We start from the raw sequence: 23,443 nt of genomic DNA on the forward strand, positions 1-23,443 counted from the left end.
GTAAGGCCACACGAGGAGATTCAGGGAGATTTTGTCTCCTGGTGACTATTGAAAACGCATCGCCCTGAATCTCCTCATGTGGACTAACCCTTATCTCCAGTTCCCCTGCTATGTGTGACACCAGAATGTCTGATCATGATCATCACTGCGCCTGCTCCAATAGAAAGTACAAATGACAGCACTCTTAGTCACCATGTTTACACACTTTGCATTGGATTGTGCTGTAGAGAGGAGAGCATGCAGTCAGTGACTGTGTTGAATTGAATATGCTCGTACATTCTGCTGTCAGACATATTATTATTATTAATAACATGTATTTTTATAGCGCCAACATATTGCACAGTGCTGACATGGGGAACCAGAACTTGTAGTTCCTAAATGGTACCAAAAAAAATAATACACACAGAAGACCTGCTTGAAGGTGACTTTTTTTTGGGCAATATACCTGCTTTTTCAAGTAGATTATTACACACATTGCAATGGTGTAAACGGCATAACACGCCATTATTTTCTATTGTCAGTATAAGTACTTTATGTTAATAGGAGATATATTAACAATGCACAAAGGGAAAATCATTTGCTTAGAGGGAGGAGTGTTTATTGTATCAACACTTTTCCTTATGCCATTGATTCATATTCCCTTGAAAGTATTTTGAGTGACCTACCACACTAAGTTACAAAATGGATGCACTTAGTTGTGTTGTACTTACTCAACTTGTTTGGGCTAATGTTAGTTTCTGAGGCCCAGGGGCAGGAGTTGCCAGCTCTGTACATAATTGTAGCCTAACCTCAGTTAAACAATGTGAGTCATGCTGTAAAGTCTCAGTATTCAACAGATCAACACATCCTCACGAGTTGTCCGGTTTCAGAAACTTCCCACGCTATGCAGTTTATTACCAAACTCCCATCTCAAGGCTGCAGAGTATTTTACAGCTATGAAAAATCTTAATTATGGTTTGTTAGGATAAACTAATAACTATATATATATATATATAAACTTTGATTAACTGCAGACATATTTTACCACCTTGACTCATCAGCGGCTCCTCAGTGATATAGTGATAGTAATAATACTATAGTGACAGGGTTTCCGGTAATGGGCCATGTTTCTCATTGTATCCTGCAGTGTCAGTACTATGTGGCAGTCGCTCATGTTATGTGGCTAATTATAGGGGATCACAGTTTGTAAATGTTTTGGAGCAGTAATTGAAATTGCACATTCTCAGCTCCAGTGATCAGGCCTTGTTGGTGATACCATAAAGAGTAACAGTAATGGCATTATGGCATGGCACAGCTGTGCGCTAATTTGTTTATTGATGCTTCTACTCAGCCTGCCACATAACTGCCCACCAACATTATGAACACAATTATAAAATACTATTAATACAGAATCTGTGCTTGAGTTTTTGGGGTGGGGTTTGAGACACATTTAAGAAACAGGCTACAGGCATAGCTGCTTCTGCTAAATGGGTTAGCCAGTGTACGAATGCCTCAGTGTCTCCAAGTGATCTTAAAAATGGATGTGACAATATGCAGCAGAAATGTGGCTATGATTACCTAACAAAAACACCCCGCAAGTATTTCTGTGTATGACTAATGTGATAATGTGTGTTGAATTCACTGGGTACTTTTTCAGGTATTATCTTGGTTGCAATCAATCCATACAAGGAGCTCCCAATATATGGAGATGCAATTATTCATGCATACAGTGGACAGAATATGGGAGACATGGATCCACACATATTTGCTGTTGCAGAAGAGGCCTACAAACAAATGGCAAGGTATGTAAATTTTATCTTGTAAAATTGTCCTCAGGGAAGAACATTGTGGCAAAGCCATTTAAAGGGCCATACAAGCTTCCATAAAACTCTTTTATTGTGAAGATCTCACACTATCAGGCTCACATTTACATGCATTATATGGAGTATCAACAAGTAAAAAATCAACTAAATAAATGGATCAAAATTACTATACACGGTCTCTGTTCCACAATGTGCTTATTCTGTAAATTCAATGTACCACCAGCAATTTTAATTGCTATTTATATTTAGGGTCTTGGAAAGTAATTAGTTACCTTTAATTAGTAAGGCCCAATTTCAGTTCTCAGTTACAGTTGACCACTGCAGCACACCTTTTGTACAGCTTTCAATGACGGTCAAACTGCAAGTTAGTATTCACACAGAATGTCTGGAATCACATGTATAGTGTGACTTTATTTGAAAAACTTGGCTCACTGCTGCCCAAAGCATTGCCATTTTTATGTTTACATTTCTTTGGAGCCATAAAATCACTCAAAGCAAACTAATCAAGAGCAGCACAAATATTGCAGCATAAACCTCATTTATATGTTTCTTTGATCCCTTTAATAACTATGGCATCAGTGCAACACAGTTGGGACCGATATATCGGTATGTGTGTGTAATACAAATGCAGATAACTGGGTTTTTCTTTCTAACAACAGGAACAATAGGAATCAGTCCATTATTGTTAGTGGAGAATCTGGAGCAGGAAAGACAGTGTCAGCGCGATATGCTATGCGGTACTTTGCCACAGTCAGTAAAACAAGCAGCAAGGCACATGTGGAAGATAAAGTGCTGGCGTCCAATCCAATAACAGAGGTATCTAGATGTAGGAATGTGTGATGATGCTTACTTGGTCTCTGTACCTTGTGGGGGGAAATTATCATTTTACTTGAAGATGAGATTACCATCTGGTTTGTTGCTGTTGAGTAAACAGTCTTAAATTATTGTACATTTATTATTTGGGTTCATTTTGTTTATTTATTATTTAGGTTCATCTTGTATAAGAATACGGACAGGATACTAGTGCCTTTTCATAGAGCAGTCCCTCCCTAATAGAGTGGGTTCATTAGAAATATCTGTTGAACTGTTCAGCAGAGTCCAAAATTAATGTTTTCAGAATACTTTTGATGTCCTGCCCCCTGCTACATTGTTTCAGGTTTCAAAAACAAGAAAACAGAAAGGGATAAAGGAATATTACTTTCAATTTTTATTACATTTAAAAAGTACTTGTTAATCTATTATCTGCAACAGATCTTGTATTCCTCCCCCCAAAGCACTTCTGTTATACAGTATGTATACACATAAAAATATATTAAGAAAAGTTAATTCAAAAGTACAGAATTGGCTGCCTGGGATTCATTTAGCAATTAATATCATGCAATATTTGTAGAAAAGGTATGATTGAACCTCTCACACTGAAAAACTGTAAAAAAGATATTGCTGTCTGGAAACTCTACTGATGGCTCCAATAAAATTCAACTGTTCCTTCCCTGTGCTCGTAGGCTATTGGAAATGCAAAAACGACTCGAAATGATAACAGCAGTCGCTTTGGAAAGTATACCGAAATCAGTTTTGACAGAAGGTATAAAATTATTGGTGCAAACTTGAGAACGTATCTTCTGGAAAAATCCCGCGTAGTCTTTCAGGTGAGTGGAACAAACTGTAATACTGTGCCAAAGTGTTCTCTTGTATGCTGAAGTGAGCATTGCCTTAATAAAAATATAAAGACTGGAAAAAACGATTTAATTACCTGATAGAGCATTTTCCAGAAATCTGTTATCCAGAAAGCTCTGAATTACAGAAAGGCCCTTATCCAGAAAACTCCCAGTTACAAGCATTCTGGATAACAGGTCCTATACCTGTGTGTGTTACTGTTTGTGACCATCTGATTTGTGTAATAAATTAAAATGTTTAAAAGAGAACTATACAGTCTAAAGGAAAAACAACAGATTACCGTATTTACATACTAATAAATGACGATCAAAGAATCTGAAGGTATTAGATCATACTTATCCATAAATATAGCACTTTTGCATTGTTTACTTCATGCCACCATATTTTTGATGTTCTGTGTGTGTCACCGATCGCCTGACAGGGAGCACTGCATGTTCTTATTGTAACAAGAAGAAGCAAGGGAGTAAAAGACACAGCTCTGTCCATTTATTGCCTGATGTAACCTAGCATCAGTCATACAATCCAGAAAGACCACCTTTAATTCTTAAAAGCAGGGGCGGATTAATGCATAGACTAACCTAGGCTATAGCCTAGGCACCCACTTTGCTTAGGGGCCCATGGGGCTTTTTCAGTTTTTGTTTTTATTTTGTTTAAAAAAACTTCTTTAACTGTGCTGCAGGTCTGCAGATGCTGCTGGGCCCAGTATGGTGCTGTGCTGCCCCACCCCCCTGCATAGGCAGTACCTGCTTTCTGGCTGGTTTATAGAGGATAAGGCAGGGTAGCAAGGCGCAAGCACATCTGTACTTTTTGTACATTCAAGCTCTCTAAAGCTAAAGCGGCATGTAGAGCTTGAGTGCACACAGATTAAGGACACATGCCTTGCCTAATCTTCTCCCAGCCAGCCAGAAAGCAGATACTTGCCGTGGATGGGGGCCATGGCACGGCACCGACAGGCCCAGCAGCAGTTGTAAACTGCAACCAAGAACATAAAAACAATAATTCCAGCAGCAAGCAGGTATTAGCCATGCAGGGGTTGGGAAGGAAAGCTCCATCTTGTAATTGGAAGATTAACACCAAAATATTAAAGTGTTTTAAAGTGATTAAAATATAATGTACTGATTCCTTGCACTGGTACAACTGGTGGTTTGCTTTGGAAACACTACTATAGTTTATATAAACAAGCTGCTGTTTAGCCATGATGGCGGCCATTCAAAGCTCATTACATAGCAGATACCAGATGAACTCTGTAGAATCCCATTGTATTGTATTACAGAGTTTATCCGTTATCTGCTGTGTAGCCTCTGCCTTTAATACTTTTGTAGCTTGATTGGCTGTCCCCTGTAGCTACACAGTAGCTTTTTTATATAAACTATAGTTGTCTTTCTAAAGCAAACATATAATGTTTACCAATGCACAGCAACAGTACATTATATTTTAATTACTTTAAAAAACGCTTTTATTCTTTTGGTTTTACTGGTTCTTTAATACGCTACCACTGGATTTTATTTTAAAGGGACCCCCATTTTCACACTTTTTTTTTAAATTGAAACTGCTTCTACATTTATCCTGACAAATGTTCTGGTGTTTGATATATGGAACTGGCCCAGGGATACTGTGAAATAAATATCTTTACTTTGATTAATTTGTTTAGTTTGAAAACAAGCTAACAGTGGTCTGAGAAGCTCTCTGTATAATGATCTGTGTTTTATGTTAAACAATAACAGGCTGTTTCTGATGAAAGGGAGGGTTTATTTATATAGAATCTTGTCAGTGGCTGCTAATTTGTTTGAATGTGGTCATTGGGCCCGGAAAGTAGAATGTGACTAGTTTCATTTTTAGATCTTCCCTGTTTAGAGCAAGAAATAATATAAACCATAGATATTTCCTAATAAAAACAATAAGCATAAAATTGGTTCAGCACAAGCCCTTTTTGATGTTAGGGTATACTGTCTTTATTGCATTACAGTAAGAAAAAAATGTAATGTATAATGGAAAGTACCCACATATTATAATCTAATGGTGCAGTTTGTAGATAATGCTCTGCTTCAGGGTTGAGTTGTCAGTAGCTCAAGATATACTGGTGATAACAATCCGCCTTTGAACACCAGTGTTCTACCTGGAGGGACTCTAATACAAGCTGCCTGTCTTCCCAAATTCTAGGGGAGAGTAAAATCTTTGTATTCTTTGTAAAGACTGTATTTCCCACAAAATCATTATGTTACAAATACTCTTTCAAGCTTTTATTCCTGAAAAATATCGGTTTTCTTTTTTGCAGTCAGAAAATGAAAGGAATTACCACATATTTTACCAACTCTGTGCTTCTGCCAACAAACCGGAATTTGGACACCTTCATCTAAGTATGTTATGTCAGTATAAGGTTTGAGAATTGCAAACAAAGAATCTGTTAAAATCCTTTTTATTAACTTTTTTTTAATAAATTATATTGGTAGCGAGAGCGGAAGAGTTCAACTACACTTCAATGGGCGGCTGCACAGTTATAACAGGAGTTGATGACAAAAAAGATATGATAGATACCCAAAAGACATTTGCTTTATTAGGTAAGTCAGTAAGGTTTTTTTTAGATACAATTATGGCCTAGCACTGCAGGACTCTACAATATATGAAAGAGTACAGAGGCTGTGGGGTCCAGAGGAATGTAGACTTATATAACAATAATCATGCAAATGTAGCTTATTGTTGATCTAATGCTCAAAGTTTTTTCAATATCCACTGAAAAGCCTTCTGAAGCTATATTTCTGTATTATCCTGTGTCCCAGATACCATGATTCACAAATGAATTGGTAACTTGAATGTAGGTGGGCCCATAATGGCCAATAATAAAGTTAAAATTCTCCCTACGTCAGGAAATGTTTTGGGAGGATAAACCCTCCCTTATTCCTTGTAAAGGGAGGATTCATCTCCATAAATCACTGAATTTGCTTGTCACTCAATAAATTGGAAAAGTGTCTCAAATTCCAAGTGAGTGTGACTTCTATTTGTGCTGCAATTTTGCATTATATTTTCAACTCATGGGTAACAGTTTGTGAACTTGATGGGAAACCCAGTAGCCCATTGTGAATCTTGCTGATGCCTTCTAAAACATGGGCAGAATATATGCATTTTCTTTAAATCAGATACCAATACCAACACACATGCCCTCCTTTTTATATTCATTCTTCATTATATGGGCTGTGGTTTCACAGGTTCTTTTCAAGAGATCTTGTGCAGTAAGAATTACTGGTATATACAGTACTTAGCTGTTATCGATGACTTAGAACATTTGGGGTTTTAACATAATTCTTTTTTTTTTTTCTTTTTAGGTTTAAGCACTGACTTTCAGATGGATGTATTTAAAACCATAGCAGCTATCCTACATTTAGGAAACGTGGACATCAAACGTGTCAGTGATGACAGATCCTCTGTTAATGTAAGAACCAGGATATTGCTAAATAGCCACGGAGAACTTTTTGTGTCTAAAGACACTCTTGTAAACCCCAATCTTTGATTGCAGGTAGATGACAAACACTTGAAGATATTTTGTGATCTTCTGGAACTAGATACCTCAAAGGTGGCCCAGTGGCTTTGCAACCGGAGAATTGTGACCGTATCAGACATGGTTATAAAGCCCATGACCAAACATCAAGCTGATAATGCAAGGGATGCTTTGGCCAAAAAGATCTACTCCCACCTTTTTGATCATGTCATTGTTAAAATAAATAACGCATTACAGTACCCAGGGAAACAACACACATTTATTGGTGTCCTTGATATTTATGGGTAAGATACTCTAGGTCCTTATTTATTGCATAAATTGTAATCGCTCATACACAAAAAGTTGAATCCTTGTTTTCATTTCATTTATAATAGGATGGCAATATGTTTCAGAGAACTGATCAGCTTAAGGCAGCTACATAATCTTATTCTTTACCCTACAGTACGCAGTGCATCACAATTATCCCCTATGAAGATGACATTATGCTAAATCCTTCATTATTTAATAGCAAAGGAAATAATGGATGTCTATGTCTACTGTCCTTGGGGCAAAAAAATTTATCTGAGGGTCTTTTGCACTGAGTGCACTTGTACAATAGCAGAATAATGGTAATAACTGTCCTCATAAAAATCAATTTACCACACAGCTCCAGAAACAGTTTGCAAAGAACCATTTTCCACAAAAAAGGAGCGTATACAATTTAAGATGAAAATGCGTTTTTTCTTCAATTCAATGAAAGAAATAAGAGAAGCACAATATATACATAGGAGAAGGAGCTCCCTATTGCATTGGGTTATGCAGAAACCCACAGTAACTCACAGTGGTAAAGTTACATTGCTGTAACTACAGCAGATCTGTAAAACATATCAATACATTGATTCCGCTACATCTACAAAGATGGGCAAACATTCCCTTTACACAACCTCTATCGATTGTACTTTTCTGTATTGCACTTTTACAGGACAGCATATAAATTGTATCTCTCATTGCAAGAGGGTTCTGTTTAGGTTATCCGGTGCTGCTGTATCGTATGTCAGGTGCTTGCTGAATAGATTCATGTTACAGTTCATGTGCTGATATTTAAATCTCTTTATGACAGGTTTGAAACATTTGAAATTAATAGTTTTGAACAGTTTTGCATCAATTATGCCAATGAGAAGTTGCAGCAACAGTTCAACCTTGTAAGTACAGTACACAGTACACCCTATAAATTGTTAAATATGTAATTTAGATTACTGTATGTAAGACTCACTCACGCCATGTATGTTTTGTTTCTTGCTTTGATGAGTTAAATGGTCAATATACACCTAACTCTATCATGAACCAGATAAATAAAACTTACTCCGGCCTACCCGAAAACATTATAGAATTAAGGCATTGTTGCCCTTAAGTACCTCTTTTTTTCATGGTTAATTGAAATAAGGACTTATAAATATAATAAAAATGTTTAATATAATGTTTATAGGGTATAATGTACACCCTATTGTAAAATATAAGGATATTATAAGTCACAGAGGAGTTCCAAGATCAATTAAAGACATGAGGCAGAAGGCCTTGTGCATATATACAGGTCATAGAACTCCAAAGTGACTTATGATATCCTTGTATTTTACAACATTATTTATTATAATACACAAGTTTCAATGACTCATGCGACACAAATTACATCACTAAGCACCGATTATAACCTATGACATCAATGAGCTCTGTTTATAAAGATCTAATTTAGAGGATATTCATGGCTCTTGTGTATTATATAATAATAAATACCTAGAACAAATTAGGGGTCATATATATAAATACAGAAGCAATGTTGCTGCATAAATTTAAAGAAAAGAATGTCAAGAAATGTTTTTCTCTATTATTAATGTGCATCAACTATTTTGCACGGGAATTACGGCATCTTCACTTAAATGCAATTAAAACGTTTCATATCTTGTACCTAAACAATCTATTTATTTTCATGTTCCCTAGCATGTTTTCAAGCTTGAGCAAGAAGAATATATGAAAGAAGACATCCCATGGACTCTCATTGACTTTTATGATAATCAAATAGTCATTGACCTCATTGAAGCAAAGATGGGTATTTTGGACCTGCTAGATGAAGAATGCTTGGTACAGTTTTATAGATTTCAACTATAACAGAGTTTTCTATTTTCTTGTAGATGAATATTTTGTATGAGTTTTAGTTATATAAGACAGACTGAGGGGCTGGGTTTGGGCAATATGAAGTAGGACAGCATGAGAGCTCTTATTCTTGCTAATGTTGTTTTGAAAAAAATGTTATTAAAAAAATGATTGTAGGAAAAAAGCAATCATGTTTTCTAATTCTAGGTACTTTATTAATCAACCCCTAAAGGGTGCAGCTTGCATAAATGCACATAGAGACTGTTTCTTTACCTTTAGTGATACTGACACTATAAAAAGATTATTCAAAATATTAATGTGCATCAAAAGTTACCTATAGCTCTTGTTGATCGTTTTTCACTCATAGGGCTGCTTTTGTAAGTAATTGTTACTTGAAGTTCCTAAACCTGAATGTTTTGCCAACCTTACTGTCCCTTGTCAATATGTCAGTTAGAGTTTCTAATGCAAACAGACTACTAAAGCTCAAATATGGCAGCACCCTCAGAGAGGAACATGGGTAATGTAAAAGCAACTGTAAATTATTTTATGGCAAAATTATAGATAGCATGCAAAGACAAAATTATGATAGATGTAAAAAAGGTTTAATTTCTGGTGTCAGTATCTCTAAAGGGATACTTTTTGAATTATTAACATTTTTGTTCTGTAACTGACTCTTAAGATCGGAATTTACACTGCTGGTTTGGTTACTAAGGGTTTATAACCTGTCCAAACATTGAGCAGTTGCGAAATCCAAAATGGGAGATGAATAGTAAAGCATAGTAAAAGAATAGTAAAGCATGAAAGAAAAGTAATGGGGCATTGAAAGAAAGTGACAGAATGGTAAAGCTAATACTGTAAATAAAAATAAAAACAAAATAAATAACGAGAATAGATAATTAAGTGTGAGCCCCACATGCCAGCCAGATTTAACTGTCTACTTCATACCCCCCAGCACAGCACATAAAGAGTGTGTCATCAGGGTACAGAGTACTTTATTTGCATGCAGGTATTTGTGTGGCTATGTTTCAAATGTTATAATGATTCTGGTTGTGGAATGCAGTATGGCAACCCTGTGCTGTATAAGTAGGTTTTAGTGTTTTATTTGCCTTTAACTTGTGCATACAGTATATGAAATATACAGTACAGTACAGCTAAATTTATATGCAAGAAAACTCAAATACAGTGAAATCTCAAGTTTAATTGCACTTATTTTAAGTTTTCCTGCATTTTAAATGTTTTTGTCCTGATCTTCCCAAAAATGGCTGCTTGTCCTTTTTGGATGTTATTAATTTTTAAGCTGCTTAAAATACTAACCAGATGCATAATTTGCAATGGTTCTGTCTGTAAATAGCCCATTACAATTTGTCTGCACCTCATACAGTCATGAACAAATCACTCAATGCTTTAGGTTGTGGATGTGACTGTCAGAGAGGTCTTGCACATGCCCCCCATAGTGTACCATAAATGCTGCAATTCTTAACCCTTGTCATTAATACAGTGAATATTGTATTTCAAAGTAAAAGTAACTCTTCTGCTTATATTCTTTCAGTACTTGAAGCAAATTTCACAGACTTTACTTAATTTTGTACCTTTCCTCTGATAAATGTAAAATGGGGTACTACTGTAGGAGTACAAATAATGGAGGGTTTAGTGTTTTTGCTTCCTATATTGTTCTATACATTTTATATGATAAGAATGTGTTTGCCAATAAGCAGCGTTCCTGCAGTAATCCTTTGAATACCACTAGTTATTATGTTTATTGGATTACAGGAATACCTTCTGCTTTACAGGCTCTCTGTATTTACTGATACTCTGTAATTAGCATGTCATGCAGTGCTCGGCTTGCTGTTTTCCTTTTGCCATTCATCATTTCCATTCATTTTAGCTGCCACAAGGAACAGATGAGAATTGGTTGCAGAAGCTGTATAATAACTACATCAACAAGAACCCCTTGTTTGAAAAGCCCCGAATGTCCAACAGATCATTCATTATACAACACTTTGCAGATAAGGTAACCAATTGTTCATGCAGGCTATGCTCTTTATTTTCAGATATTGGTTAAAAAACAACATTTACCACTAATCCTGAGGGTAAACAACTAATAACTGTCAGATACTTATATTCAGGAAGGGCAGGGATGCTACATCACCCAGGCTCTAGGACAAGAGTCTGATGGGCAGTGTAGTATTTGATTTCACAGGGGGAAATGTATGTAATTGAAGCAGCCAACATAGTTCCACTTAAAGGCATCATTAAAGTTAACTCTTTCTGTAATTATGTGTGTCATTGTAAAGAACAAATTTGCCTTAAGTTGCCTTACTTTAAGAGGATGCTCTCATCAAAAATATTTGATATGTGCCAGAAGAAATTATGTTATAACAGAAGCTGTTTTCTGCTTGCATTGGAAGCTGGTCATGTAAATGTTTTTCCTTTCTTCCTGTAGGAAAATATTAATTTCATGGTTTATGACTTCAAATTCTAAATATCATTTTGCGAAGTCTTTTCTTTGTATCATGATCACTGAAATGATCCAGTTAAGCCAGTTAGTGTTTTTCTAAAGTTTGTGGTTTTTTTATACCGGACTAACCCTTAAAATGTTGCCATTATTTTACACCACTCTAAATCAGGTGTAATCCATTGCTGCTAATGGAGCAAATCCAGGCAACAAGTTTTGGCATAAAAAAGTGCTGTAAAATACTGTGTAAAACACAAGTCTTTATGCAGCTTTTTTCCCAAACACCTATTTTTTTATACCAGAAATTTACACTCTATACATAATTTTCATAAAAATTTTAGCACGGCTATAAATACATATCATTTTACATGACTTTTAAATGTTACTGTTTGGTATATTTTTAGTGACTGATTTCACACACTTTAATAAATAGTTTCCATGGAGTAATAGCAGGATCAACATTGTATATCAGAAATATGAAGTCTTTACAGTCAATACTATAGCCAGCAGAAGCCTAAATAGATGTATAAGAAAGTACAACATATACTGTAATAAAGTTGAAGCAGTGCAAACAGAACCCTACTTTTTAGAAATGCACATTTCTATACCTGAGACTCACATAGGGGCAGATTTGCTTAGGGTCGAATATCGAGGGTTAATTAACCCTCGATATTCGACTGCCGAATTGAAATCCTTCGACTTCGAATATCGAAGTCGAAGGATTTACCGCAATTCGTTTGATTCGAAGGATTTTAATCCATCGATCAAACGATTTTTGTTCAAAAGCCTATGGGGACCTTCTCCATAGGCTAACATTGACTTTGGTAGCTTTTAGGTGGCGAACTAGGGGGTCTAAGTTTTTTATTCGAATGGTCGAATAGTCGAACGATTTTTAGTTCGAATCGTTTGATTCGAAGTCGTAGTCGAAGGTCGAAGTAGCCCATTCGATGGTCGAAGTAGCCAAAAAAATTATTTCAAATTCGAAATTTTTTTTATTCTATTCCTTCACTCGAGCTAAGTAAATGGTCCCCATAGTGTACTATAAGACTTCAATTCCTTACTATGAAGAACTTATATTAATACAATCTATTAAAATTAATCAAGGGAATTAACAGAGTTTAGGGGGCAAATTCACTAAACGACGAAGCGCCTTATGCTAGCGTGAATTTGCCAGCGTTGCGCATTTTCGTTAATTCGCCGATTCACTGGCGTAAATTCAATAGTGTTGCTTCGCACCCTTAGGCCTGGTGTTTTTTTTTTTTATGGGTGATAGGCTGAAAAAGATCGAAAAAAAATTTTGGGGCTCCTTCCCCCCCTACATTTCCTAACTCATGGCACCTTAACTATACAGTGGGCACATGTGTAGGGCAAATTTTATTTGATGTTTTGAAGGTTTCCCAGGCTTGTGTAGTGCTGCTACGAATACTTCCATTGTAAATTCAATTTGGCGCTGTATGCAAATTAAGCATCACTAGCGTAATAGGCGAATTAACACTAGTGCAACTTCCCAACCTTACTCTTCCCCTGAGCGCAACTTCAGAGTTTAGTGAATTTGCGGATCGCTGGTGAAAATACGCCTGGCGAAGTGCGGCGAAGAGCGGGCGAAGCGAACGCTGGCACTACTCGGATTCTTAGTGAATGTCCCACACGGAGTTTCTTCAGATAGACATAAGCAAAATAAAGTCTTCAAACTAAAACCTGAATAAGGCATAAATGGGAAGATTCCATGGATCAATTATTTTTTATGATCAAATTTTAAATTTCTGTGGGTTTACTAGATGATTGTTGGATGGGAGTGTTTCTTTAAGGGCAGTAAATAGTTTTTATTCTAGTATACTGATATTGATAGCATAAAAACACTGCATATTAAAACCTTTTTTCCTATGTTCCTTTGCACAGGTAGAATACAAGTGTGATGGATTTTTGGAGAAAAACCGAGACACTGTGTACGATGTTTTAATCGATCTTCTAAAATCTAGTAAGGTTTGTGGATTTTCTCTTACTACGCCTTGCCTGATATAAACCTCAAAATAGATATTTCCTGAAAACTAGAGGCTAAAGGCCTCCCACCAAATTGAGAAGCACAGCCTATTCAGTGACAACTAAACAATGGTGTTGTCCTTGTTACTGCTGTGATATAGATCAGGGCAGGGGTATGACTTGGGCTCGCCACCACTGACTACCCATCTGTTTTCTTTTAAGCATCTGTTTTTCCATAGTCATAACTGGGGTCCATCACCCCTTGGACCTCCTAGGCCTGCAGATTCTACCCTCCCTATCGCCATGTCATAAAATAAATATGAAAGCAACAAATGGCAAGTTTAATATGGGTAATGCAACCTATTGTGTATGTAAAACAGTATTCCCAACAGAGTTGTTGCATTTTACAGCAGCCAAAACATGGGCTAAAATGTACAAGTTATTAGGGGAAAAAAGCCCATCAATGTTCACCACTTCCAAAACTCTCTAGAGGCTGATTCAGTGATTTAGCCAAAACAGGTGATCTGTGATCAGGTAATCTATTCTGATCTATTGTACTTAGTGGCAGTGACTGACTTTTAAGATGTTTCAAAGTAGTAGCAGAGTAGCAGAAACCATTCTGAAAGAAAATGTTTTGCTTGCAATTTCTAGTTTCAGCTGTGCTCCAGTTTTTTTCAAGACAGCACAAACAAGTCATCAGCATTCAGTTCTGGAATCCATGTGAAATCAGCAAGACCTGTGATAAAATCATCAAATAAAGAGCTCAGAATGACTGTGGGCAGCAAGGTTGGTAATCTTGACGCTCAATTTGATGTCTAAAGATTTATTTGCAATTGCCAAAATAATGACTTCTGTATAACTGGTGAAATGCAGATTATAAATCTAAGTTCATAGCAGCAATGCTTCCAAAATCTTGTAGAGATCTAGAAAGGTAGAAACATGCTGCCTGCAAGTTTAGACTAATTCTTAGCCTGTGTTAGCAGTTCGGGGTGCATAGATGGCCACAGAAACATAAAGAGTCATTTGCATTCCTCCTTCCATGATTCATTAAAGGAGAACTAAACCCTAATAATGAATATGGCTAAAAATTCCATATTTTATATACTGCAGTTATAGCACCAGCCTAAAGTTTCAGCTTCTCAATAGCATCAATGTTCCCGGACTTCAAACTTGTCACAGGGGGTCGCCATCTTGGAAAGTGTCTGCGACACTCATATGCTCAGTGGGCTCTGAGCAACTGTTGAAAAGCTAAGCCTAGGGAGACTGTGATCACAACATTTATACAGAGACAAGAGGTCCTCTGCACTCACCCATAATCAATATGCTAAAGACATTAAGACATTTTGTACATAAAGCAACTAGAAAATTCCCTCCCCTTTAAACAAAACAGGCATTGCTTATCCATGTATTGCAATATATTTAAGCTGGTCTGGCCAGTCCTACACTGACTTTAACCTGATTCATTACTAATTCTTCTACTTCATTATATATTTTACACAGGGACTAAGTTTTATCTGCAACTTGCTTTCAAGGTTAAAACTCCCAAATGGTTGCGCTTTTTATAAGCCACCACTGGTATCACATGTCTTAGCATTTTGATTATGGATGAGTGCCTCTTGTCTTTGTCTGTATGAATTTAATGCTATGTGATAAGCATGAGCCTTTCACTATGGGGCAGATTTATCAAGGGTCGAAGTGAATTCGAGGGAATTTTCTAAGTAAAAAAATTTGAAATTCAAATTAATGTTTTGGATACTTTGACCATCGAATAGGATACTACGACTTTGAATTTACTTCGAATTCGATTCGAAGTAAAATAGTTAGAATATTCAATAATCAAAGTACTGTCTCTTTAAAAAAACTTCGAGTTCAATAGTCCGCCAAATTAAACCTGCCAAACTGATATGTTAGCCTATGGTGACCTTCTAATGCATTTTTCTAAGTCTTTACACATCGAAGTAAAATCGTTTGATCATACGTTAAAATCGTTCGAATCGTTTGATTCGAACGATTTTAGTTCAATCGTTCGATGGCCAAATTCGGTGAAAAATCTTTTGACTTCGATATTCGAAGTCGAAGTATTTTAATTCGACCCTTGATAACTCTGCCCTTATGTGTACACGGCACTTTTAATATTATGATGCTATTGGTTGTTTTATACAGTGATAAGGGTGAAAAAATAAAATTCTCAGAAAGTCTTGCCATAGCAATATGACAAATAAGTCCCTATGTTTTTGAGTTTCTGCAGTTTTTTTTTTCTTTGTTATTCTTTGATTCCTTCTTTCCTCATTTCCTTAAGGTGCTGGTGAATGTTTTTCAGTATCTGTCTCTCCTTTGCCTCAACCTGTCCTTATATGCTAATGGCACAGGTATGTATAAATGTGCCACACTGTGCCTCCCTATATCCTGCTTAGAGTTATTATATAGGTATGGGATCCAATATCCAGAAACCCGTTATCCAGAAAACTCTGAATTACGAAAGGCCATCTCCTATCCAGTCCATTTTAATTAAAATTTTAATACCTTCAGAACCTTGTACTTGATCCCAACTAAGATATAATTAATCTTTATTGAGGGCAAAACAATCCTTTTGGGTTTAATTAATGTTTAAATTATGTATTAGTAGACTTCATGTATGGAGATCGAAATTACCCAGGTCCTGAGCATTCTGGATAACAGGTCCCATACTAGAACCGTATTTGAAAAACAAATGCTGAACCAAGTTAAATGCATGTTTTTGCTTCATTAAACAAATACAAGGCACAAAAACAGTACAGGTGTGGGCTCTGTTATGCAGAAAGCTTGTGGCCTGGGATTTTTCAGATAAGGGAATTTTTTGTAATTTGGTTCACCATACCTTAAAACTATTGAAAAAGATTTAAACATTTAAAAACCGAACATGGACTTATACAGCTTAGTTACCATCCACTACAAGATACTAGGGTCATTTACGAGCCCCATGGGTGCAAGAGAGCTAAGGGGACGTAAGAGAGTGCTTCTGGGCTGTGGTGTGGGGGTGTTGATTTCAGATTGTTCACCAGAAATAAAGACTTGCTTCCAATTACTTTCAATTTTTTATTTAGAAACTGTAATCATTGATACAATAGTTGCTAATATTTAAATTCATGTAGCAAGTTGTAACAGTTCAGAATCTGCACCTGAATTACTGAGCTGGCAGACAGAAACACATTTGACAAGGAACATTAGACTTTCAGCCTCAGTTTTGGAAAAAACAGTGACAAGTAAAAAATGGAAAGCAGTTGAAGAAAGTCTTTAAAGGAGAAGGAAAGCTACTGAGGCATTTTATTGCCAATATATTAGCTGCAATGGTGTAAGCTAGAATGCTATATTTATTCTGTAGAATGCTTTACCATGCCTGAGTAAAAAGCTCTAGAAACTCTCTGTTTGTTTAGGATAGCAGCTGCAGTATTAGCTTGGTGTGACACCACTTCCTGCCTGAGTCTCTCCCTGCTCACTTATAGCTCTGGGCTCAGATTACAGGAGAGAAGGGAGGGGGGAAGAAGATCAAACTGAACATGCTCTCACCCAGGGCAAACAGGTTTAAGCTGAAGGCAGGAAGTCTGATACAGAAGCCCATGAGTACACAATAAAAGGAAATAAATGCAGTGTTTCTTTTGACAGAGGACTCAGAGCAGCACTGCTTTGATGGTTTACTAGTATATTTAGGTGGACCTTTCTGATAAGCCTTACTTAGTTTTAACCTTCTCCTTAATCTTTCTCCTTTAATCTAATAAACAATGTGAAAACAACTAAACTGAAAAAATGTTTGGAAGGTGAAAAACTCCTATCTGTATACATATTGATCCTGAAAAATGAAAAAAGTTCAATGAAAAATGTTCAATGTTCAGGGAAGGCAAAGTTCAATAGCAACATAAAATGTACAAAAAGCTCTATAAATACAGCTATATAAGGAAGGATTAGATATTACCTTTCCTTAGATACTTTGTATCGAAACAATAATCAATTTAGGAGAATCTGTAAGAAAACAGGAAATAAATTAGCAACAAACGTATTTAGCAACTTTGTAAAGTTATAAGAAGCAAGCCAGACTAAACTCCTCGTTTAACCCTCTAGGAACCTGTGTCTGCAACGTGAAACATTCTGGATCTGGTTATTGCAGACACAGGTTCTTAGAGGGTTAAACGAGGAGTTTAGTCTGGCTTGCTTCTTATAACTTTACAAAGTTGCTAAATACGTTTGTTGCTAATTTATTTCCTGTTTTCTTACAGATTCTCCTAAATTGATTATTGTTTCGATACAAAGTATCTAAGGAAAGGTAATATCTAATCCTTCCTTATATAGCCGTATTTATAGAGATTTTTGTACATTTTATGTTGCTATTGAACTTTGCCTTCCCTGAACATTGAACATTTTTCATTGAACTTTTTTCATTTTTCAGGATCAATATGTATACAGATAAGGATATTTTTCCAATGATTGATATGGACTTTTTTTGACATCTTTTTGACCAAATACGTGTATTAATATCTCTCTGATCAAAAATGTGGACTGATATTTCTGCTAATTTAATTTGTACATTGATATGTTAATTTTTTTAATTAATTTTTTTGATACTATGTGGTTAATTGGGGGTTAATCTTGGATTTGGGATTGAAAGGCACGCCTACACTGGTTTGCCCTCTACTTAATGTGGAGGTGGGGTCTGCACAGCTCACCTGACGAAGGGGTACGCCCCCGAAACGTTGTTTCCTGTTTGGCATTGACAATAAACACGGGTTATGAACCCTTAAGCATTCGTGTGCTGGAGTTTCGTCTTATTAATATAGTTGTATGTCATTACATAGATACAGTATTTGACCATATTGTGCACATTTTTATATGCTGTATTACTGTCTTTAGAGTTATTGGTAATACACAAAAGACAATTCTCTGCCGCGAGTTCTGTGCCTTTGTTTTCATATGCTTACCTTGCTATCAGTTTTATATAGCTGTTTTATCTATATCTTTTTAGTTCCGGACCTCATTATGTTTGCTCATGGAGACCCTTAATGCAACAACTCCACACTACGTACGATGCATAAAGCCCAATGATTTAAAACTTCCATTTGAGTAAGTAAAAAATTTAGGGATTATATTATTCCTCCAAAACTTTAAACCTTAGTATAACCTGTGCATGATCCATGATATTATTGCCTCTAAGAAAGAGAGAGACAGACAAGCCTTGATACAGATGCACCAGTGAGCATCATAAGTAGTAAAGCTGGCCATGTCCAGTGGTGTAACTAAAAACTACTGCAACACATCAGTGAGATGATCAGTTTAACACACATGTATTGAAACTGTACATGAGTCAGGGCCTTCCCAAAGCCTTGTGCGGCCTGTATGTCCTCTTAAACCCCCTGGTGGCAACTGGGTCTGCTGTCTCTATTTATCCACCTTTGTTAATGGATACAAAACACACCCATAATGTGTTTCTTTTCAACTTTTTTAGGTATGATGCCAAAAGAGTAGTGCAACAGCTGCGAGCATGTGGTGTTCTAGAAACCATAAGAATCAGTGCACAAAGCTACCCTTCCAGGTATGGTGCAAACTTATCCTACAATAAGCATTAAAAGTGTCTTGTTTGGCTAGAATACAAAATACGTGTTTGTGTTTTTTCCTAGGTGGACATACATTGAGTTCTTTGGCCGTTACAGCATTCTTATGACTCAGCAGGAAATGGCCATAAATGATAAGAAACACATTTGCAAAGTAGTCCTGCAAAGACTGATCCAGGTGCGATACCTTATAAAGCTGTGTAATATTATCAAAGCTCAAAAAAATTTTTGTAAAATGGCCTATTTGTAAAGCCCAATTGTTGTCAATACACATGAATTATTGCCACATATAACATGAGGGGATTTTTTGTACTTTTTATATTTTAACCAGATTTATAAATATGCTGCTTTCAGGGAGACCAGGTGTTACATGTGTTAGGTAGAGGGTCCTCTTGTGCCAGAATTCTTATTATTATTACCTTGTGTATCAAAGTAGGCTGCCGTAGCAAAGTGGCACACAACACTAGTATAGATAAGCATTTGTAGGTAATGGACTTTGGGTATCACATATTTGATGAACTTATTAGAAATAATATACTCCTGCTTTAGAGTATAATCATATGAGAATCACCTTGAAGTTCAGTGACTTGGAATGGCCATGGATCTCCACTGGCTGTGTGTCTTTGTGTGCAATTAGCTTTGTCACCACTAGATGGGCCTGCATAACAAAGTATTTTTGGCAGAATGTCATGGGAAAAAATGTTTGTTTCAAAACTAATCAGTTAATAGTGCTGCTGCAGCAGAATTCTGCACTGAAATCCATTTCTCAAAAGAACAAACATACATATTTTATACGTATTTAATTTTGAAATCTGACATGGGTCTAGACATATTGTCAGTTTCCCAGCTGTCCCCAGTCATGTGACTTGTGCTCTGATAAACTTCAGTCACTCTTTACTGCTGTACCGCAAGTTGGAGTGATATCACCCCCTCCCTTTCCCCCCAGCAGCCTAACAACAGAACAATGGGAAGGTAACCAGATAGCAGCTCCCTAACACAAGATAACAGCTGCCTGGTAGATCTAAGAACAGCACTCAATATTAAAATCAAGGTCCCACTGCGACACATTGAGTTACATTGAGCAGGAGTACCCACAGCCTGCCAGAAAGCAGTTCCTTCCTAAAGTGCTGGCTCTTTCTGAAAGCACATGACCAGGCAAAATGACCTGAGGTTGCTACCGACACACCAATATTACAAGTAAAAATAAATACAATTGCTGGTTCAGGAATTAAATTTTATATTGTATAGTGAATTATTTGCAGTGAAAACAGTGTCATTTAGAAATAAAAGCTACATCATAAAAATCATGACAGAATCCCTTTAACCCACTTTAATACAGATTTTGTACATATTTTACCTGCAGCTCTCTAGCTGTTGCTGAACATTCCAGATAGCTGATGAATGTAGCATTAGTTGGCACAGTGTACCCCCAGCATTAAAATGTATCCCCCAGCATTAGGTGGCACAGTGTATATCCCAGCATTAGGTTGCATGGCATTAAATAGTGCAGTGAGCGACAGCATAAAATGACAACGCTACATACTGTACCTACAGCATTAAATGGTGAAGTGAATGTTAGAGTTTTCCGTAGTAAGGCCTACAGTTTCTCACAGCAGTAAATGGCATGATAAAAGAAAACACATGAAAGGAAATACCATCTTGTTAGTTATACCTAGTTAGAGGTACACTATATTTGACTGAATAATCTATTAATGGTAACATAATATTAGAACTACCCCCATCAGTTGGTATATCAGTTATGTGTCTACATATACTGACTGGCTTTGATGGAGACTCACAGCTTTTATAATTTATATTAATTTCCAAATTAAAGAGTTCACTTTCATTATTTTCATACCAGTAATTGCATCCCTGCTGTACTAGTCTTCATTCCATGCCATTGTTTTTGTCTCTGCCATTTTTACAGGATTCCAACCAATATCAGTTTGGAAGAACAAAAATCTTCTTCAGAGCAGGCCAGGTGGCTTACCTGGAAAAACTGAGATCTGACAAACTTAGGAACGCCTGTGTTGTAATACAAAAGAATGTACGAGGCTGGGTCCAAAGGAAGAAATTTAACCGTGCCAGGAATTCGGCCATTGTCATACAACAGTACTTCCGGGGCCAGAGAGCTATTAGGTAAGGTTCTGTATACATTAACACACATTCACGGTCAGGTCTTTGGGTACATAAACACAGGCTCACAGGTATGTGGGTTTATCAGCACATACTTAAGGTGGCCATAGATGCAAAGATCCGCTTGTTTGGCCACATCGCCATATGAGCGGATCTTTCCCCAATATGCCATTAACAAACATGGCTATATCGGGGGTAATCTGATTGTTTGGCCGTATGGCCGAACAATCTGATTACGATGTGCCGTGGGCTCCGGCGGGATCGGTCGGGTCAAAATTAAAAAAAACGACCGATCTCCACGATTCATACAATAGTATCTGTGTGTCTATGGCCACCTTTAGGGGCAGATTTACTAAGCTCAAGTGAAGAATTCGAATGAAAAAAAAATTGAATTTCAAAGTATTTTTTTGGGTACTTCGACCATCGAATGGGTCAAATTCGATCGAAGTAATCGTTCAACTATTCGACCATTTGATAGTCGAAGTATTGTCTCTTTAAAAACATACTTCAACTTCATGCTTCACCACTTTAAACCTACCAAGCTGCAATGTTAGCCTATGGGGACCTTCCCCAGCACTTTTCTAAGTTTTTTTTTATTAAAAATCCTTCGATCGATCGCTTAAAATCGTTGGAATCGTATCCTTCGATCGAACTATTTTTATTCGATCGTTCGATCAAAGTATTTGCGCTAAATATGTCATGCTCACTGCCAAATTCTCCTGATTATAAGTTATACAGCACATTTTACAATTAATTTACTAAAACCAGACACATGAGCTATACCTTCAAATGCATACAAAATTGCATTAGTCATTGTGCAATCCACATTTGTATTTGGTGAAGAGTACAGGGCTCTAGAGTAACTTGCATCTCCTGACACTCTTTCATTCCATGTGCTTAATAATGGACAAGGTTAGAGAATGCCATCATTGCACCAATGTGCTACCCCTCCAGCACTGCATACACAGATGGATGCACTCTTTGTGCTCTATTCAGTAGGCCAGTGCTTCTATCTTGCCACTTGCCCCACAATGTAAGTAATACTTTTGTGAACTGTAAATAAAGTATCTGCAACATATTTGGTTGCTTTAATAACATAGATGCTAAAGTGCACCAGCCCAGTTACCAATAGCAACCAATTAACAGGCGTATTAAAGGTCCCTTTTTCAGTTTTGATCACCAGTGGGAAAAAATTATTTTCTTTCATTTATCATTTTCTCATGCGTGAAAAAAATGTGTTGAGTTAAATCTGTAGCAGGCTTTTCGTATCATGGACATACTGTAGCATTGAATGGTTGTTGTAGAGACTACTTTTTTGGCAGAAAAACCAATAATTTAAGTGAAGAATTGCAGTGATAAATTGAGCCACTGTGTTAAAATATATTTGACTTTGGCAAAATTAAATATTTTTATTAATGTCAAAAATGCTGCACTGGCAGGTAAACACAAAATATGAATGAGAAAAGCTATTCAACTGCCTTTTATCTGCCTCTTAGATGTAATCAGATTAATACAAGTTAGAAACTGAAAGCACATTTCTAATTGGTTGCTGTGGGTAACTGCACTTGTGCATTTTAACACCTATGACATGAAAAAAAGCCCTATTATGTGCTGTGTAAAGTTTGCAGGGAAGTTCCTTGGGTTTTCTGGTAACATCTGCAACATGTGTTTTTGTTGCTGTGGATACATCTCCTGGCACAGGGGTTGCCAACCCTTTTTACCCATGAGCAACATTCAACTGTAAAAGAGTTGGGGAACAACACAAGAATGAAAAAACATTCCTAGAGGTGCCAAATAAGGGCTGTGGTTGGCTCTTTGGTAGCCCCCATGTGGGCCACTGTTTGGGGATCACTGTCCTAGCATTTTAGGAGAACCCTGGGAGATACATGATAGCTACCAGCTGCTGACCACTGTCTTCTAAACATGCTGAAATTTCTCTTGTGCTCTGCTCCAGCTATTCTTTTTATTTATTACAGGCAAGCAATAACTGGAACAGCCCTGAAGCATGCATGGGCAGCGATCATTATCCAAAAATATGTTCGAGGATTCTTAGTCCGTCGCATCTACCAGCTTATCCTGGTGGCCACAGTGACTATTCAGTCATTCACACGTGGTCACTTGGCTAGAAAGAGGTATCACAAGGTATGTACTAAAACAGAACACCAGTAATATTCCTTATATGCTGCTAGTTAAATTA

The 23,443-nt window shown here is 36.8% G+C and overlaps 1 protein-coding gene across 2 annotated transcripts in view; it reads left to right on the top strand.

Moving 5' to 3' along the window:
- The window catches only part of myo5c.L (myosin VC L homeolog), a 57,131-nt gene that overhangs the window by 11,400 nt on the left and 22,288 nt on the right, over positions 1 to 23,443 (top strand). For both annotated transcript variants that reach the window (XM_018253069.2, XM_041586774.1), the window contains exons 4-20: positions 1,637 to 1,781; positions 2,462 to 2,618; positions 3,305 to 3,448; positions 5,752 to 5,833; positions 5,927 to 6,034; positions 6,797 to 6,903; positions 6,988 to 7,253; positions 8,069 to 8,150; positions 8,944 to 9,084; positions 10,982 to 11,107; positions 13,451 to 13,534; positions 14,183 to 14,317; positions 18,525 to 18,622; positions 19,005 to 19,091; positions 19,177 to 19,288; positions 21,038 to 21,249; positions 23,223 to 23,388. In XM_018253069.2, the coding sequence (XP_018108558.1) occupies positions 1,637 to 1,781; positions 2,462 to 2,618; positions 3,305 to 3,448; positions 5,752 to 5,833; positions 5,927 to 6,034; positions 6,797 to 6,903; positions 6,988 to 7,253; positions 8,069 to 8,150; positions 8,944 to 9,084; positions 10,982 to 11,107; positions 13,451 to 13,534; positions 14,183 to 14,317; positions 18,525 to 18,622; positions 19,005 to 19,091; positions 19,177 to 19,288; positions 21,038 to 21,249; positions 23,223 to 23,388 (2,252 nt within the window). The remainder of the gene's footprint in view (positions 1 to 1,636; positions 1,782 to 2,461; positions 2,619 to 3,304; positions 3,449 to 5,751; positions 5,834 to 5,926; positions 6,035 to 6,796; positions 6,904 to 6,987; positions 7,254 to 8,068; positions 8,151 to 8,943; positions 9,085 to 10,981; positions 11,108 to 13,450; positions 13,535 to 14,182; positions 14,318 to 18,524; positions 18,623 to 19,004; positions 19,092 to 19,176; positions 19,289 to 21,037; positions 21,250 to 23,222; positions 23,389 to 23,443) is intronic.

The sequence above is a fragment of the Xenopus laevis genome, chromosome 3L (genome assembly GCF_017654675.1).
Source record: "Xenopus laevis strain J_2021 chromosome 3L, Xenopus_laevis_v10.1, whole genome shotgun sequence".
Classification (NCBI taxonomy): Eukaryota; Metazoa; Chordata; class Amphibia; order Anura; family Pipidae; genus Xenopus; species Xenopus laevis.